The 17752-nt window shown below is 39.9% G+C and overlaps 1 protein-coding gene across 6 annotated transcripts in view; it reads left to right on the top strand.

Moving 5' to 3' along the window:
* The window catches only part of LOC107654440 (calmodulin-binding transcription activator 1-like), a 313692-nt gene extending 304853 nt beyond the window's left edge, over nt 1-8839 (top strand). For 3 of the 6 annotated variants that reach the window (XM_016441502.1, XM_016441497.1, XM_016441503.1), the window contains 13 exons: nt 1348-1514; nt 1607-1821; nt 1923-2001; nt 2139-2466; nt 2674-3098; nt 3330-3484; nt 3576-3822; nt 4418-4489; nt 4591-4611; nt 5100-5299; nt 6516-6590; nt 6918-6948; nt 8503-8839. In XM_016441502.1, coding sequence (XP_016296988.1) covers nt 1348-1514; nt 1607-1821; nt 1923-2001; nt 2139-2466; nt 2674-3098; nt 3330-3484; nt 3576-3822; nt 4418-4489; nt 4591-4611; nt 5100-5299; nt 6516-6590; nt 6918-6948; nt 8503-8535 — 2048 coding nt within the window. In that variant the 3' untranslated portion in view covers nt 8536-8839. The remainder of the gene's footprint in view (nt 1-1347; nt 1515-1606; nt 1822-1922; nt 2002-2138; nt 2467-2673; nt 3099-3329; nt 3485-3575; nt 3823-4417; nt 4490-4590; nt 4612-5099; nt 5300-6515; nt 6591-6917; nt 6949-8502) is intronic. The other 3 variants (XM_016441501.1, XM_016441500.1, XM_016441498.1) reach the window with 3 other exon arrangements.
* Nucleotides 8840-17752: the final 8913 nt, after the last annotated feature.

Raw genomic sequence — 17752 nt, 5'->3', positions numbered from 1 at the left:
TTATCCTTCCGGAGCTCCTCCGTGGGACTCGAGACCGGTGAGTGGTGCAGGTGTCGCTCATTATCAATTACTTCACCGGCCTCGCTCCGTTCCCACGGCTCTCGGCCCCGCCCCCACTCGTCACATAATGCAATCGTGATTTCAAATAGTAGGGTGAATTCAGGTTTATTGGGACACTTTTCCAAGCCATTTCAATGACAAAAAGTGTCCCAAACATTTGATTTTGTAAACTATTCGATACACATAATAATAAAATGCTGTATAGTTAAATAGTTATTTTAGTTATATTAGTATATTGCTACAAACGTAACATCAATGCAAGAACAAAATATATGCAACTTAAACTGGATACGGAGGAGTCATAAAATAAGCAGGTTAAACTCACAGCACATGCGGTATTTACTGACTGTGAATGGAGACGTCAATCATCAGCTGCGCGCGTGAACACTGCGCTTTGTGTGAATCCCGCCGCAATCATCCTTTGCCAAATGATAAGCACACTACTATATCGCGATTTTATTTTCTGTTCGATTAGTGTTCATTACAAAACTGTGGGGGGACAGATTATATTATGACCGTTCATCATTGTAAAATAGACATTTGATCTGGCGTGCAATAAAGAAGAAAAAATAATCAGTTTAAAAAGGCTATTATTCACCTCCTGTATGTGCTTTAAGTCTTCGACGTAGACCGCATTTTAATCTTTGTTTTGCATAAATTACAGTTGATTCATGTGACATATCCACGCCTGTACATCCTTTGCAATATCATCAGACGATCTCTTGTCGGTGGAAAGGCTGTAAAGCCGAGCGATGCGTGATATCACAACAGATGGCGATAATGAACAAATTTAGTTTGTGATCTAGTCAGAAGAAGACGTTGCGCTGCTTCAATGCATTACAGGCTCGTGACTCGTCAGAATGCAAAACGGAATGTAGCGTTTGGTCGCACTACACCGCTACTTGCTGGAAGAAGTAGTTAGCTACATGAAAAGCCACACTGTTTTAAAAGTAGCATTGCTACTGTAAAGCTACTGAAAAATGTAGTTACGCTAGTAGCGTCGCTACTTGTAGCTAGCTACTCCCCAACACTGTGGATATTGCAGTTCAGTTGAAATGACCACTCGCTGCCATTGTGAACGCCCCTATAAACAGCCTTGATGATGTCAGCTGACAAAGAAATTGGTTTCAGAGACCAGTCATTTTGGAATAACATGCACTGATTAATCATGCACAGTAACAGCGGGAACATGTGTTAAGAAAGTAAATAGAGTTTGATTTCATGATGATTTTAAAGACATTTGATATGTACACATAACAGTCTAAATTCTCCTTATGTTTTATGCAGATAACCAGTTCAGAATGTCCATCCTGGAACGCCTAGAGCAGATGGAGCGAAGGATGGCAGAGATGGCCGGTCAGCAGCAGCAACAGAGCAGTGGAGGACCATCTGAGAGTGGAGGAACTGGAACAGGAGGAGGAGAAGGAGGAAGAAGCCATTCTGAACAGGCACAGGTATCATTCTGAGCTACACTGTATTACTCCAAACTAATGGGCATCTCCATTAGATTCTTAGAATTGACTTGGTTCTTGATTCTTTGTCGTAGTTCTCACCAGGTCAGGGTCAGAGCCAGGATCAAGGTCCGGCTGGCAACTCTTTTGAGAGCCGTGTGGTGGTAGTTTGTGAAAAGATGATGAACCGCGCTTGCTGGGCCAAATCCAAGCACCTGATCCACTCCAAGACGTTCCGAGGCATGACTCTTCTTCATCTGGCAGCCGCCCAGGGCTACACCACCCTTATCCAAACACTTATCAAGTGGCGGTGAGTTTACTGATTGCACACCTGCACTAAATGTCCATTTATAGTGCATATACATCATTCATCTCTTCTGTATTGTTCTCTGTGCTGTTTGTTTTTTACAGCACTAAGCATGCAGACAGTATTGACCTAGAACTTGAGGTCGATCCTCTAAATGTGGATCATTTCTCTTGCACACCACTGGTGAGTGTTGACACTAGGTCAGGATACCTTAATCATGATACCATGTAGATTCACAATGTTGTTGGATGAGTTGTTTCATACAGAAGGGGCAGAGCATGGCATACAAATTAAATGCAACTCAATTTTCTTCTCTTCAGATGTGGGCTTGTGCTTTGGGTCATATGGAGGCAGCAGTGGTTCTGTATAAATGGGATCAACGAGCTTTGGCCATTCCAGATTCTTTGGGTCGCTTACCGCTGGCTATTGCCCGCTCCCGTGGCCACACCAAGCTGGCCGAGTGTCTGGAAAGCCTTCAAAGGGAGGAGCAGCAGTCAGGAGCACTGACTACAACTTCCAGCATGCCTTTCTCACCATCTACTGAGGCCTCAGCTGCAGAGGGATGGATGAATGTTTGGGGTACAGAGGCATGTTCAGTTGGGCTGAAAGAAAGCAACATCACTAGCTCTGCTTCCAGCTCCAGTTCAGGTGAGAACTGGAATCTTTCATTCAATCTGGAGTGTCAGTCTTCAAAACTCTTTCATGTGCATGTTAAGTTCCATACAGTTACGAATAACCTAGTAAAACATAGAAAGACCTTGCATGAACAAATGAGTACTTTGTAAGCAGATGGATCAGGTTGAGTGACAGGTTGTGTACAATACGGTCAAACAGACTTGCTTTGTACTTTTGCAGACCTGAGGAGACCCAGGTCGGAACCATCCAGTTTCTATAGCAGCGTTAGTCACGGGGACGCCCCGTTGAGCAAGAAACACAAACCCAACCCTGAGACCCTTCAAACTCGGCCCAGCAAATCCTGCTCTGCCCCTCTCGGACTAGAAGAACAGGCCCACAAACCTAAAACGTTCCCTTCCAAACCAAGGGAGGGTACTGTGGAGAAAGAGCAGGGAGATGGTGAGCAGTCTCAGACTAAGCTGGGCTCAACTTGTGGAGGTGGGTGCTGGGGTTCCAGACAGACTGCAGGACGCAGAGTGCCAACTGTAGGACTTGGCAAGGAAAGGCTCACAAACAGACTGAGATTAAGAGAGATTGCTAGTGCGGGAACAGTCTCCAATCTGCGGACAACCCGAGAAGATCTGGAGAACACAGGAGACCTGCAGGTGAGGCATAGAGAAGTTACTTTGACTCGAGTAGACTGCCGAAACTGCTTCTTTTGTAGTGCTATAGGATAAAAGGAAAAGTCTGTCAGATTTAGTATTGGCTTCTGTCTTATGTCTCAGTGGCAATATTGCTAGCAATCTTACGTACCTGTCCTGTACCCTACTTTTTGGGGCTCATAAACATGTATAGTTACTGGTGCAATTTTAAAAGTACCCAACTATTTGTTTCAGAACACGAACATGATGACTTTGGCGGAAGAAGTCATTGAGGCGACATCTGATCGCATCAAGAGAGAAAACTTTGTTGCATCAGACACTACACTAGATGGCGTTGGAGTCAGCAGCACCATGAGCTGGTTAGCCAGTTACCTTGGAGATGCGGAGAGGTGATTCATCGTAAAGTTGACCTATTCTCAAGATTCCTAGTTACAGTCCCTTTGGGTTCTTGTATGTAATTGATTTCCCAATTGTTCCCAGGTTCCTGTTTAACAAACCCCTAACTTCCTCTTCTGGCCTGGGCCCAGTCCACAGTGGAGGACAGCCAGAACTTGACGGTCCTCTTGGGAAGCTTGGCCTCCAGTCCCCCGCTGAATGGACTGCGCTCCTCAATGCCTCCCACAACAAGGAGGAGCGTGACCTGACCCAGCTGGCCTTGTCTGATCCCGAACAGAGAGAACTTTACGAGGCAGCCCACCAGGTCCAGAACACCTTCCGCAAATACAAGGTAGGGCAGGGCTTCACCCAGGTGCCAGGGTCACCCATGCAGGTTATCGGTGTGTGATGCCAGTGTTCGTGATGGTCCAGTTTCAAAGGTCTTGATGTATTGTGTTGTGTTGTATGGTGTTCCTGAACTTAAGGTAAATGAATCTGGATCTTTGCAGTCCTGTGTCGTGAAAGGTGGTATGATTGTTGTGGTGTGTGCTCAAAAGGCAGAGATAGGATCACTGTTGTTGACAAGCATGGGGAAATTTGCTTGAGCTTAGCATGGCCTTGCTATAAGGAATGATTACATTGTTTCCTCTATCTATCTGTCTGTCTTAACGAACGGGATGTGCAGATATCCCTGAGTCCACACCACATTGGTTGTTCAGAGCAGATTTCTCCCAGTGTTCCACTGGTGCGCAGTGCTCTGAGGAATAACCTTCTCCAGGGTCTCAGAGCATATCGACACAACTTTGCCAGTCTAAGAGGACACCTTGGCCAGGCACAAAAGGAATCAGATGCCACCATCTCTGTGGCCTTGCAGGCCTCCTTGTGAACACTAATCTCTCTCCTGTCCTCTCCACCCTACCTTATCCCCCTCTTCCCCCATCCTGCAGGGCCGTCCGCTTCGGGAGCAACAGGAACTGGCAGCTGCTGTCATTCAGCGCTGTTATAAGAGGTACAAACAGGTAGGCAGAGATCCTCAGAATTCTGTGTGTACACTTTTGAGTGGTCAATTATTAAAGGCTTTACAAGAATGCCTTCAATTCCTTCCTCTCTCTTCCCCAAGCTGACATGGATAGCCTTGAAGGTAACACTTCCTGCTTCATGTACAACGACTACTGCTTTGAACTGGAAGTTTGTTAGTGGTGCTTCTTTATCACTATTACTATTGCTAATACTTAGGGTTATGATATGAACCAAACTTGTACTGTTACAAATATTAATGCTAGCTCATATTGTGCAGCTTGCTAAGAACAGATTAGATATTTAGCAACATTTCCTGACTTATGAATAATAAAACGGGCCAAAAAATTCCTAAATTTTACACCGAAAGAGGGATTGAAGCAGTAAGCAACCACCTAGCAATGACCTAGCATACATGTTCTATTGTGCCAAAAAAAACTTAGCAACTGCATAGCAACTGTCAATCATCCACAAGACATCTAATATAAAGTTGATGGTGTAGTTTGTCAATGTTGATTTTTTTTGTATTAGCAAAAAGGCTAATGGAGTGGTTTGCTACAGATCTCTCTCTCTCTATCATGTGACAACTTTCTTTCTCTGTCCTTTTGGCAGTATGCACTTTATAAGAAGATGACGCTGGCCGCCATCCTTATCCAGAGTAAATTCCGCAGCTACCACGAACAGAAGAAGTTCCAGCAGAGTCGCAGGGCAGCCGTGCTGATCCAGCAATTTTACCGCAGCTACAAAGAGCTCGGCCAGCCTAACCCACGAAGCCGAGCCACGGCAGCTGCACTGGTGCAGCACAAACTCAGGTACAAGAACAGACATTCAGTACAGGGCAAACTAGTGGTTAAAGATCGAACACGTAAGATTTTATAAAAGTTTTTGTAAAATACTCATGCCATCCGCACATTGTTATTGGTGTGATCACTTTGGCGCCTCCAGTGGCCAAGCAAGGAACTGCTTAATGATTTCAAACTTTTCATGTAATACACCACATTTAGAATTAAATTTCCACCCTCATTATAGAATTAAGCTCTCAGAATGAATCATCATCCAAGTATAATAGGCATTAATACCAAAGCTATAAAAAGAAAACATTGAATTCCAATTGACCTACTCTTAAGCCTTTCAAAGACCTTTTACATGGCCATCACCTTGGACTTTAGTTCTGAATTTAGTTCACAAAATCTATTTGTGTGTACACATACTTTAACTAAGCAACCTTGTGTGTTCAAGCCTCACAAGGAGTGCTGCATGCATTAATTGAGTGTCATTTCACCTCAAGTTACTACAGGTAACTTCCTCTAAAGTTCCTCTAAAGTGTACTGTCGATGTGGATGAATTACTAAGTATGTGCCAACACTTCAAATGTGGCACACTGCCAAGTCGACTTTTTAAAGAATGGCAGCGTTCGAAACCCTCCTGTTTACTTTGAGACAATCTGTTGTTGAAACAGCGCCAGAAAATGATTTACTTCACTATCAGTTTGAGTCCCAAGTACACACAGAAGCATCTTTATTTTTGCATGCCATTTGTTGTCATACAACCTGTTGCGGCAACTGCAGTTTGATCCTTAATTGCTGGTGTATTCTAGGAGAGCAGAATATTACTTTTGCATATACTTGGAGTTAAGGATTTGAACAAACCCCTAACCCTAAGTAACCCTAAACCCCTAACCCTGGGGTTGTATTAGCATGCAACATCTGTGCTCTAAACATGAACTATTCCTTGAATCATCTGTCAAGCTGAGGATAGGTGTCCTGATACTTTTCTAAGCTATTAGATATATTTTGCCTCGTAGACAATAAAATGTCCCAAAATATGAAACCTATAGACTTGCACTGAAGGACAAACCCTATTCATATCATAAAGACTTGAGGGGTGGACTCTTTTGGCTTTGAGTAACGTTCGAAACTTTGAATCTTCCACACACCCTAGAAACATACCAGCAATTTTTGTACATGTTAAATGTTTGGTTTAACTTGCCAGTGTACACAACCACTCATGCTGATCATTTTGTTTTAGAAGCAGTTTACTGACCAAGAGACAAGACCAGGCTGCCAGAAAAATAATGCGGTTTCTGCTGCGGTGCCGTCACAGGTAGGCCAAACACGAGAACTTCCACCAGGTGCATTGTGTTCCTACGGCCCTGTTGTTCTTTTAGCATGCACACACCTACTCTATGGTATACTTGCACCTTTGAGATGAATCACTCTTTTAATATCCTGCTGTTTAAAGAGGCACATTTCCTAATCTCTCAAGCACACCAACATGACTGTCAGGAGTCATAAGACAGCAACAGACAAACCTTGGTGTTTTCATGGCTCTGTTAGAAAGCCCTATTGTGTTTGGTCCCATTTCCCCAACCCAACCCAACCTCAGTGTGTACTAATAGCTGTCTGGTGTTGTTTTGCTGTTTATGCAAAGCCCCTTGATGGACCATAGACTATTCAAACGGGTGAGTGCAGCCTCAGTAAATCAGTTTGAACCCCTCGATTTCTCGTCTTTTATCTCCCTGTCTCTCCCTTTTCTTTCATCTTGTTCTCCATTTTCTACATCTATGTACCTTGATTTCGGACTCTGCTGTTCCCTATGACTCAATCTGTCCTTTCTTTCCCTCTTTTCTTTTATCTTATTTTCTCTATTGCTTTATGCCTGCATGCATGACGGCCGACTGGAGCCCGAGTTGACTGAGCCTTATATGAGAGAGAGAGGACTGTAGATTCAACTAACCAGCAAATACAGATGATGCATTAATTGCAAAACTAACAAAGCACTCTCTCTCTCCCTCTGTCTCTTTTTTCCCTCAATCTCTCTCTCGATCCCTCTAAAGTCTCCTCCATCTCTCTTGTTATGAGGATGCTTATGACAACACTAAGGACTGCTGGGTAGTGCATTTGGCAATTGCATGATGGCTAAAGATATGGAGGCCTTGCTTCTATCAGGGCATGCTTGAAATAACATCCCTTTCTCTATGGAAGAGGAACTGTCTTGAATGCCTGGCTGCCTGTTTTATATATCTCTTTCAGCTTTTATAAGCTTGTTCTGGGGGCTGAGGGTGGGACGGGGGTCAAACTGAGCTAACGACGTGTCCGGGGGTTTAAAATGTCTTTCAAATGTTGGGTACTAAGTTCTTGCTTAAAGAGAAGTGTAGAAGTATAACATGATGACAAATCTAAATATTTAATTAAGAATTTGATGTAATTTCTGTGATGTACTGTGCGTGAATTGTAGGATTATATATTGTCATTCTTTCAAGGTAATAGTGTTAAGGTGGATGGTTTACTTCTGGATTATTTTGGATTCTGAGGGTTTTTTTATTAATATATTAATATGTGTTTGCTTTGTAATCTGACTGTAGACTCTTAGATGTAAAAGTAGATTTCAAAGAAAAATATTTTTTTCCCACAGATCTATAAAATTCCACATTTTCACTGAAAGACATTTGTCCTATACATCGGCCAAAAAAGTATTTGGACATTTAAATCACACTTGTGAATGTTGTTGGATTAGATGCAAAATATCAAACCAAGTATCATCTGTGCTCAAATGCTGAACAAGAACTACTTTTCCAAGCCATATTTGCTTCGACTTTTGAGCAGCTGGACTGTGGACGTGTTCGACTAACATTTGGCAACCACAAAGTGTCCAAAAATTTTTATTTTAAATCATCATTTTAAATCTACCGTTTATTATTGAAAAGTGTGCTTGTGCTATCTTTTTTTTTAAATAAACGATACTTGCTTTGATGTTTTGTTATCTAATGCAATGGCATTAAGACATTTTTAAGTGTGACTTAGCTTTTGAGTTGCTGTATCTGTGTCCTATATGTTCCTTGAAGCTTTAAAGATCTATTTATATTCTATATTTGTTCTTTGCTGATTCCAGTGAGGAGACAGTAGTGAAACTGGCAGGTGTATTGGTTAATGCTCTGTGATTCCTCTAGGGGCCCAGGATGCTTGTGAACCCTCAGGCTAACCCTGCAATACTCTGTTTTTTGGTCTATTTTCAGGGCGAAAGAATTGAGAAAGGCCAAGGAACATGAGAACGCCGCAAAGAGCCCCGTCGCAGTGTAACATCTCCAAGCGGACTCTTTCTCTTCCTCTACATTGCGTTTTTACAAGAGACAAACAATTTACGAAAAAAGCAAAAATTATTCAGGAAGCGGAACACGGAAGATCATCGGAAATGCGACGTTTGAACTCGAGCAGCATTGTGACTGATTCTGCTCCTGCATTGTGTAATTTCTCGTTACGGGGAACTGAAATAAGACTATTGGGGAAATGTGACATTATCTTCATGGCATTTTTGCACTCTTCATAGATTTTTTTTCTTTAGATTACAAAAAACGAAGGAAGACCAAGGAGCAAAGGCTTTTTATTCCGACCGGCGCTTGTAAAATATCACGCGACACGAACAGATCAACATCAGAAAAACATCATGCTGGAAGCCGCTTCAGGTTACATTTTTATATTTTGAAAGGAAAATAATACAACAATCAGTTTGGGGTAAAAAAAAAAAGAACAAAACCTAGAAAATGTAAACCAAAAAAAGGCCTCATTTCAGTGACCATATGCATGCAGAGTATTTGAAATCAGTCTCTCATCTCCACAGATCTTTGTTTTTGACAAATGCTGTCCGTTCATTCAAAGGGAAGCCTTCATATGAATGTAGATGGGGTCAGGGCAAAAATGCTGGGTTTGAAATATCAGTGTCTTTATGGGGATTTAGGGGACTTCTGACGACAACTTGGGGGATTGAAGCGAAACCCTCTGGGTTACTGTTTCGTGTGCACTGTTTTCAACTTTCTTATGGGTCTTTTTCTTAATGTCATTTTGCTGGCCTGACTTTGTGTGTCCCGTGTTTGTTGAATTGAATCTGGATACAGTGCATGTGTTTGGGCAAAATGCTCCTGCATGCTATGTAAATGTTTTGTGTTTTATTTTCATTCATTCATATTGGTGATATTGTGGCACCATGAAACTGGACCGTATAAGCCTGTTTGTTTCTGAGTATGCTGTTATAAAGGCCATTATTTTTATATAGTTCAGTTATTTATTTATTAGCTTTATTGATTTTTGTATTTTTTTTTTTTTTGCCTTTAGCATTATTGCATTTTTTTTAATTGTGTGAAGGTTTTAAATAATCTCCTTGTTTTAAAAACTTACCTTTTTTAAAATGTGAACTGCACTATCAATTGTGCCACAGCGCCAAACGTATATTTGCAAAGGTTATCTTCCATTTTTGTGTGTGTGTGTGTGTTGTGATACGTTTCTTCATTGTTACTGTTGGTTGATTTCGAAGAGCTCCAGAAAGCCGCCACAAGCTTTCCCGTGGAGTTTCACTGAACATTGCCTTGACTTTTTGAAGGGTCCCTATACAGAAGCTTCAAAAAAAATCCATATTTTTGACTATTGAGTGGTCCCTGTACATATGAAGATAGGTGAAGGAACATTGATAGCCAGAAACTTTTTCCGAAGAGGATTGTATTTAAGAATATATAGTATTTTATTCATAAATTGGATTATTATAACACATTAAGAGACAAACAAAAAAAATATATTGTATAGTTTTCTTTGAACGCCCAAGATGTACGGTTGTATTGTTTGTAAATATTGTAAATATTGGTTGCGAAGAAGGAGCCATGTGCATGAAACTTTAAGACATTGAACATAATGTAAAGATAAAATGTATTGGCAATGGTCTGTAATACGATTTGAACAATTTCACTAGAAGACTTTGTTGGAAATGTTCTTTCACGGAACATTCTCTGAAGCATGACATGAATCACGATAAAACCGTAGATTTAGCCGAAGAGCCAAACGAATCCATCAGACACAACTGGAACTTTCTTTTTCAGGGTTAGCGGGAAATAAAATAGTATTTTGTTTTGGGTTTTTTTAACCCATGGTGACCAGTCATGTGAATGCTACAGGACTAAAATAAGCTATTCCTTTGAGAAGTAGATTATCCCAGTATTGGAAGAACTAGTATTGAATGACCAAACTTCACTCTCGCAGCCGACAGTTACAGCTGAGGTTTCTACCATACAGAGGATGAAATGTCTCCACAGTTTTGTCTTGTATAACATGACAAGAATGTGTTTTCTCACATTTTATCGTCTTGAACTCAACATGAACAGTGGTCTTGGATGGAGTCAGGAGGTTCAAAGTAGGTCATGTAATTAAAAATGATGTTGACGTGAGGGTTGTGAATGGTTATTTCAAGCAGGCGATTCCCATACACGTGCTGCTTACGTGCTAGAAAAATGTCACGCTCGGAACTGGAATCAAACACTGAGAGTGCATGAAAACGGTCATGGATAAATATTGTGAATGTAGCTCAAAACACGTACGGAAATCTACGACTGCCAAGTTTTGTTTTTTATTATTTCTTCATTTCTTGGGGGGCTGCTACCAACATTCAAAACCCCATGGTTGAGTCACACTGAATCATATAGCTTTTGTACGTTTGTTCCTCTTTTATGCTTATGGAAACAAGCTCGAAGTCTTTCACAAATTTCTCCGAAAGAAATTTGAGACTAACTGACTCCCTGAATTTCCAAAGCGATTTCAGCTGACAAGAGGCATCATTTTAACTTACACCAGCACATTTTGCCTGTTAAAAAGGAAGGACGAGGAAAGAATGTGGTGCTTTTCTGCTGAATTATTACCTATGCCGTTTTATTCCTACTCCCCACATGTAGATCCATTGTTTTAGAAGTGAAATGTTTCCTCATGATCTCAGAGACTCGATATCAGTATTATTATTATAGAAAGTGCCTAAAACATTCAACCAATGAGTGTGTTGTTCTTAAAGAAGTCGATATGAAAACCAATGGTATGCAACGCTAAAGGCTGGTTTTACTGTCCAAACAGGAGCCCGGGTCTGTTTTCTCCTCTCACACCCTTTTCACTCCTTAAACACAGAGTGAAGGCACCTGTCATTTTGGGTTTTTCGTCCCCCCCAGTTCATTCCGATTCTGTCTCCCAAAAGCGATTTGTTCAAAGATTTTGAGTGACCCAATAACATACTATGCATGCTTTCATTGTTTCGTGTGCTTTTCTTTCTCTTTTTCCATGTCGGATCTAAACTGGGCCAGGAAAGTAGGACATGCTCGGTGAAGTTGGCACATTATATAATAGTTTTATCCGGTTGTTAGATTCAAGTCAGAGCACAACTCCAAGCGAAGGTGGCCACCTTTATGTCCCTTTCCATCCAAATAGTATATTCTTCCGACTTGAAACTTCAGGAATCATAAGCGAAAGCCCTCAGAATTCACCAGGAAAAGCTGTTTATGGATCACCAGGTATATGTATCTCAGTTTGGGTCATTCATCTTAGGGAAGGGAAAAATCTGCCTCCCTTTTGTAGTTTTACTCAGGGTGCTAAAACAGGGAGAGAGTGTTTAGCATGGAGACTACTGTAGGTTAGGTTAGGTTAAGTCTCCAGGTTCAGCTCAGAATCAACAGGACAAACCACTGGGAATATGTACTTCCATGTGTACATTATTACAACATTCGCTTTGTTACAAACCACTGCTTTCAGAGACAGACAGTCACTGGGGTAACAGGATAGGCCGTGTTTGTTTATAACGTTTTTAGACCATTTTTCCAAAACTGAGCAGGTATCATCGTTTGTGCAGGTATCATCGCTCATTTAGTATTGCCATATCCCCATGGGATTGGGAATGCATAAGTAAACCTCAGCGCCAAATACCTTCAGAATAAGGTGGGAGATCCCGTCCTCTTATGAAACAGCTCAGTATACGTGCATCTGGATCACGCTTTCTGTATTTTTGTGTCAGATAAGAGAAATATGCACTTTGTACAGCTCACCATCCGAGTTGAATTCCCTCTCCGAGCCCTGGTACGTTATAAGTGCGTCTGTATGTGCTTTATCTCGACGTATGAACACGGATGACCACATGAGCACATGTGAAGGTTTTAGCTGAGCGAGGGAAAACACTACTGGTGCAGTTCGAAGTTTGCACGATGTCCTAAATCAGTATATTCTTCCGACTTGAAACTTCAGGAATCATAAGCGAAAGCCCTCAGAATTCACCAGGAAAAGCTGTTTATGGATCACCAGGTATATGTATCTCAGTTTGGGTCATTCATCTTAGGGAAGGGAAAAATCTGCCTCCCTTTTGTAGTTTTACTCAGGGTGCTAAAACAGGGAGAGAGTGTTTAGCATGGAGACTACTGTAGGTTAGGTTAGGTTAAGTCTCCAGGTTCAGCTCAGAATCAACAGGACAAACCACTGGGAATATGTACTTCCATGTGTACATTATTACAACATTCGCTTTGTTACAAACCACTGCTTTCAGAGACAGACAGTCACTGGGGTAACAGGATAGGCCGTGTTTGTTTATAACGTTTTTAGACCATTTTTCCAAAACTGAGCAGGTATCATCGTTTGTGCAGGTATCATCGCTCATTTAGTATTGCCATATCCCCATGGGATTGGGAATGCATAAGTAAACCTCAGCGCCAAATACCTTCAGAATAAGGTGGGAGATCCCGTCCTCTTATGAAACAGCTCAGTATACGTGCATCTGGATCACGCTTTCTGTATTTTTGTGTCAGATAAGAGAAATATGCACTTTGTACAGCTCACCATCCGAGTTGAATTCCCTCTCCGAGCCCTGGTACGTTATAAGTGCGTCTGTATGTGCTTTATCTCGACGTATGAACACAGATGACCACATGAGCACATGTGAAGGTTTTAGCTGAGCGAGGGAAAACACTACTGGTGCAGTTGGAAGTTTGCACGATGTCCTAAATCCTCTCTTTGGAACTCCGGAAATGCAGGTTAGGCTTAAACAGAACCGAAAAACCACTCGATTATAAGCTTTTCAAGTACAGAGCAATAAACACTTTGTTTTAAACAAGCTCTTTAGGTTGAAAGAACATGGATAAGTCAAACATTTTAAAAAAAGAAATGATGATAATAATAATAAAAACAAAAATAGAAAAGAAAAAGAAAAAAAACATTGGGACATGCTTAGTTCACTTCCTCTTATGCAAATATAGGTACACAGAGAGAGGTGTTCGGTGGTCTGTGGACATTGATTTCATATTTCCCAGCCCTAATGCACGTTTTCATCATTTTAAAATGAAGAATAGAAAAAAAAAAGATAAAATATGAGCCCATATTTCTTACAGGGCAGTGGGCTTTCAACACTCTGCATGTGAAGCTAGTATTAGTCCTCTGTTCCCCGCCCCCCCCCCTCTCTCTCTCTTTCTCCTTCATACCTGCTTTGTGCTCCTTGTATCCTCCTCCTTTTCCTCCTCTGATGATTTTTGCCTCATGTGCTGTTTTCTCGGCCGTCTCCCTCTTTCTGTCCTTCTTGTGAGTTTTATTTATTTACTTAATTTATTTCTATTTTTTTATTATTTTTTGTTTTGTAACTGTGCATGTGAGAGCATCACTGAATTGTTGGATATGTTTAAATAAATAAATAAATAAATATTCAGCTGCTGAAGCCATGCAAAACATTTTGAATTGCCCTTAAAATATGGGAAATGTTTTCTGAATGCTTTATATAATTTCTGCTGTAAAATAAAATCTTAAAAGAGAAATGGTGCTCATGTTGTCCCTGTTTTCTGCAAATATTCAGGGGTTTTTTTCTGCTATGAAAAAGCAGCAAACACACAATCTCAGTGCCTCTCTCATTACTGACATAAAAAAGGTTTACCATAATTAACTCTATATTTACACATTACACAGACTACAATATGAAACAACCAGTATGAAGTTACTTACAGTTAACATAACACATTTACCATAATTAACACTATATTTACACATTTACAGACTACATAATGACACATTCAGCATGAAGTTAGCCTACTTAGTTAACACTAACTATAATTAAATCTATATTTTACATTTATATAATTATATTCATTTTAATTCACATTTTTAAATATAAGCAGTTAAATTACAAAACTTAAATTAAACTATTAGTAATATAATACACAGTATTCATATATTTATTTGAATATTAATTATTTAAAAAAATTATAGACGTTGAAACTAGTAATATAAATATAAGAAATAGTAGCACTATAGTATACAATATTATAGTATATTGTAGTTTTTATCTATATGTTGATTTATATATTCATTAGTATTTTATGCAAATACTGATATGAAAAGTCACTTCAGCTTGAGTTTTTTCTCTCCGTCCGCGTGCTCACAAACACGCAAAGTAGCAGCTGTAGTATCAACTCAACAAACATGTAAGTAAAACTGCTTGAACATCACTCACACGAGCTCAGTGAGTTCATACACTTGTGTTATGTGGTGTTTTATATGTTCGGGAATGTCAGTCTCGCTGAGTGTGTTTGTAAAGTTTGTGTTGTGCTAATGGCTGCGAATGCGGCTAAAGCAACAAGTTAGCTTAGCGTTAGCTTCATAGCTTGATATCGATTTTTATTCACTTTCGGGTTTGAATTCTAGTCCATTTTAGTTGGGATTAGTGTACATGACGCTGTCAGTGAAGTTTTTTTGTTAATTCAAGAGTTTTACAAAAGTTTTTGTGTGTTTCTATAACCGCTAACTTACATGCTAACGGCTGACGGTCTGCTTCTGACTGATAACAAAGTTGAAACTTTAAGAATAATTGAGCTACAGACGTTTTACCATTTTAATAATACATTTGGTTTGCCTTAGTTGTACATTTGTTGTCTTTTATGACTAATGTGTCGTCAAAGTTGCGGCCAAAACTTACAGATTTAATATAAAACTTTAATAAAATAGTTACATTTTAGCCTGACTTAAGATGATTTCATAATGGCAACAACCTGATAGCAGTTTAATTAATATGCATTGATTCAATTTTATAGACTCTGGTATTTTTGGTGACATACACGAATGAATAGTAACTTTAGGCAAGTGTATTTTAATTATAGGAAATATATTAATGTTCATTTAATTAAATATATATAGCAACCTGTTGACTGATTTAGGATATTTACATGAGAATAATTTCCTTCCCCACATAATAAATTGAGCTCCAATCAACTAAAAATAACTGTATCAAACATTATAAGATGTTTAACAGATCATTAGAAAATGCAATTAATTAGAAATGAAACTTTGGTTGAATGTTATATGTTCATATTAAATGCACAATAAGTATTGCTTTTCTATGCTTTATAATGCTGTTTGCTGGTTTATTAATGAACCTTATTTATAAACTATTCACCTTTTATTGCTTTATTGTATTTAGAGAGGAAATGCATATGTTTTGAGACATTTGTGACTGTATTGATCTTTATTTGGGTCACTTACATTTTGTGCTTCCTGTTCCTTTCTGAATCACAGATACAGATCAGTGAACAAATGTAAACAGTCATTCAGTGGTTGAACACCTCTTCATCTTTTAGTTATGTTGCAATATGCAAGTGGAAATTGTGCTGTGTATATAGGTTAGATATGTCAAGCTAATGAACATTTGCTGAGAATGTACTCACCCTCAGGATGTCTGAGATGTAGATGAGTTTGTTTCGTCATCAGATTTGGAGAAATGTAGCATTCCATCACTTGCTCAGCAATGGATGCTCTGCAGTGAATGGGTGCCGTCAGAATTAGAGAGTTAACAGCTGATAAAAACATCACAATAATCCACACCACTCCAGTCTATCAATTAATGTCTTGTGAAGTGAGAAGCTGTGGGTTTGTAAAAAATAAAAAAAAATCTGTGATTTAATGCCCGGTTCAGACTACACTATTTTAGCCCAATTTTGCCACGATTTGCTTGACGTAGGGTGCCGTGGGGATTCGTAAATGACAATGGACGTCTGGACGCAAGATTCCATCGTTTCAGCACATGTAGTGTGTCATAGTGGACGACAACCGATTCCGCGTCTGCGATGCTTCAGGACATCACGACAGAAAGACTAGCATGTTTAATTTTTTTTCCGTCGTCCACGACGAATTCTGTCACATTGGTGACGTTGACCAATAGCAGCACAGAAGCTCTGTCATACACGGGTTCCATGTATGATGTGTCATCGAGGGACTACCACGACAGAACAAAGAAAGAAAAATGCTGGCGAACTATAGTGGAAGCGCTTCAGCAATGTTTACACTCTTGTTTTCGGAAGTCAGTCGCTAGTTCCGCCTTCTCGATGACATCACGTGCGTCGTTAAAGACGGCACGTGATGAATGGTCGGGAAGCAACGTGTAGTCTGACATGTTTCTTGTCCACGCCACGACAAGATTTTAGGAGTCAAAATCGTGTAATCTGACACAGTGACTATCGTGACCGACAAAAATATCGTGTAGTCTAAACCCGGCATAAGATGTTTTTAATTTCAAACCATTGCCTCTAGTTAGGAAACGAGTCTTCTATCCATAATACTGCTTTCTCCAGGGTAAAACTTGTCCCGTCTGAATCAGGAGAGAAATATGCACAGATCAAGCACCATTTACAAGTAAAAACAGTTCTAAACATATATTTTTGTGGATTTTTATGTGAGGGAACAACAGTGGATGGACTTTTTTTGCTGGAGGAAGCGTTATTATGAATTATGGACTAGCATTTAGGCTAGAACACACATTTTAAAGTTAAAATGTCTTGATGGATTTGGTAAAAAAAAACAAAAAAAAAACAAGCAGCTTTTTGCTTCACAAAACATTTAACATTTAAAATTGAATGGACTGGAGTGTGGATTACGTGTAGATTACTGTGATGTTTTTATCAGCTGTTTGGACTCTCATTCTGACGGCACCCATTCACTGCAGAGGATCCATTGGGAGCAATGCTACATTTCTCCAAATCTGTTCCCATGAAGAAAAAAAACATTATTTAAAAAAAAAAAAAAGCGTCGGATCGTGATGAAATGTCCGTTGTATACCCTTAATAAATGAAGGTCGGTTTTGTGTAATATTCATTTACAAAAGCATGTATTATGTTGTACTGCTGGGGGATTTCAGCAGCAGTGAGATTTCTGCCACGATCACATGATCTGAAAGCTTATGGTACCTTCCACGTCTGTGTGCGGAATGCGTGTGTTTGTCTTTGCTCCTGATGGTTCTCTCATATTGTCTCTTTCAGTCTCCCCTCGTCCCTCTTTATTCTAACAAGGTTTAAATTTCATCCGCAGCATTAGACGGGAGTGAAGTCTGGCTCGAGGCCTTTCACATAGGGCTGGACGATATGGCCAAGATTTATATCACGATATATTTCTTAATTTCGGTCAATACAATATAATTCCGATATCGATATGAACACTATTTATCTGAAATAT

The sequence above is a fragment of the Sinocyclocheilus anshuiensis genome, unplaced genomic scaffold, assembly GCF_001515605.1.
Source record: "Sinocyclocheilus anshuiensis isolate Anshui unplaced genomic scaffold, SAMN03320099.WGS_v1.1 scaffold527, whole genome shotgun sequence".
NCBI classification, from domain to species: domain Eukaryota; kingdom Metazoa; phylum Chordata; class Actinopteri; order Cypriniformes; family Cyprinidae; genus Sinocyclocheilus; species Sinocyclocheilus anshuiensis.
This window is presented reverse-complemented; position numbering and strand designations above follow the sequence as displayed.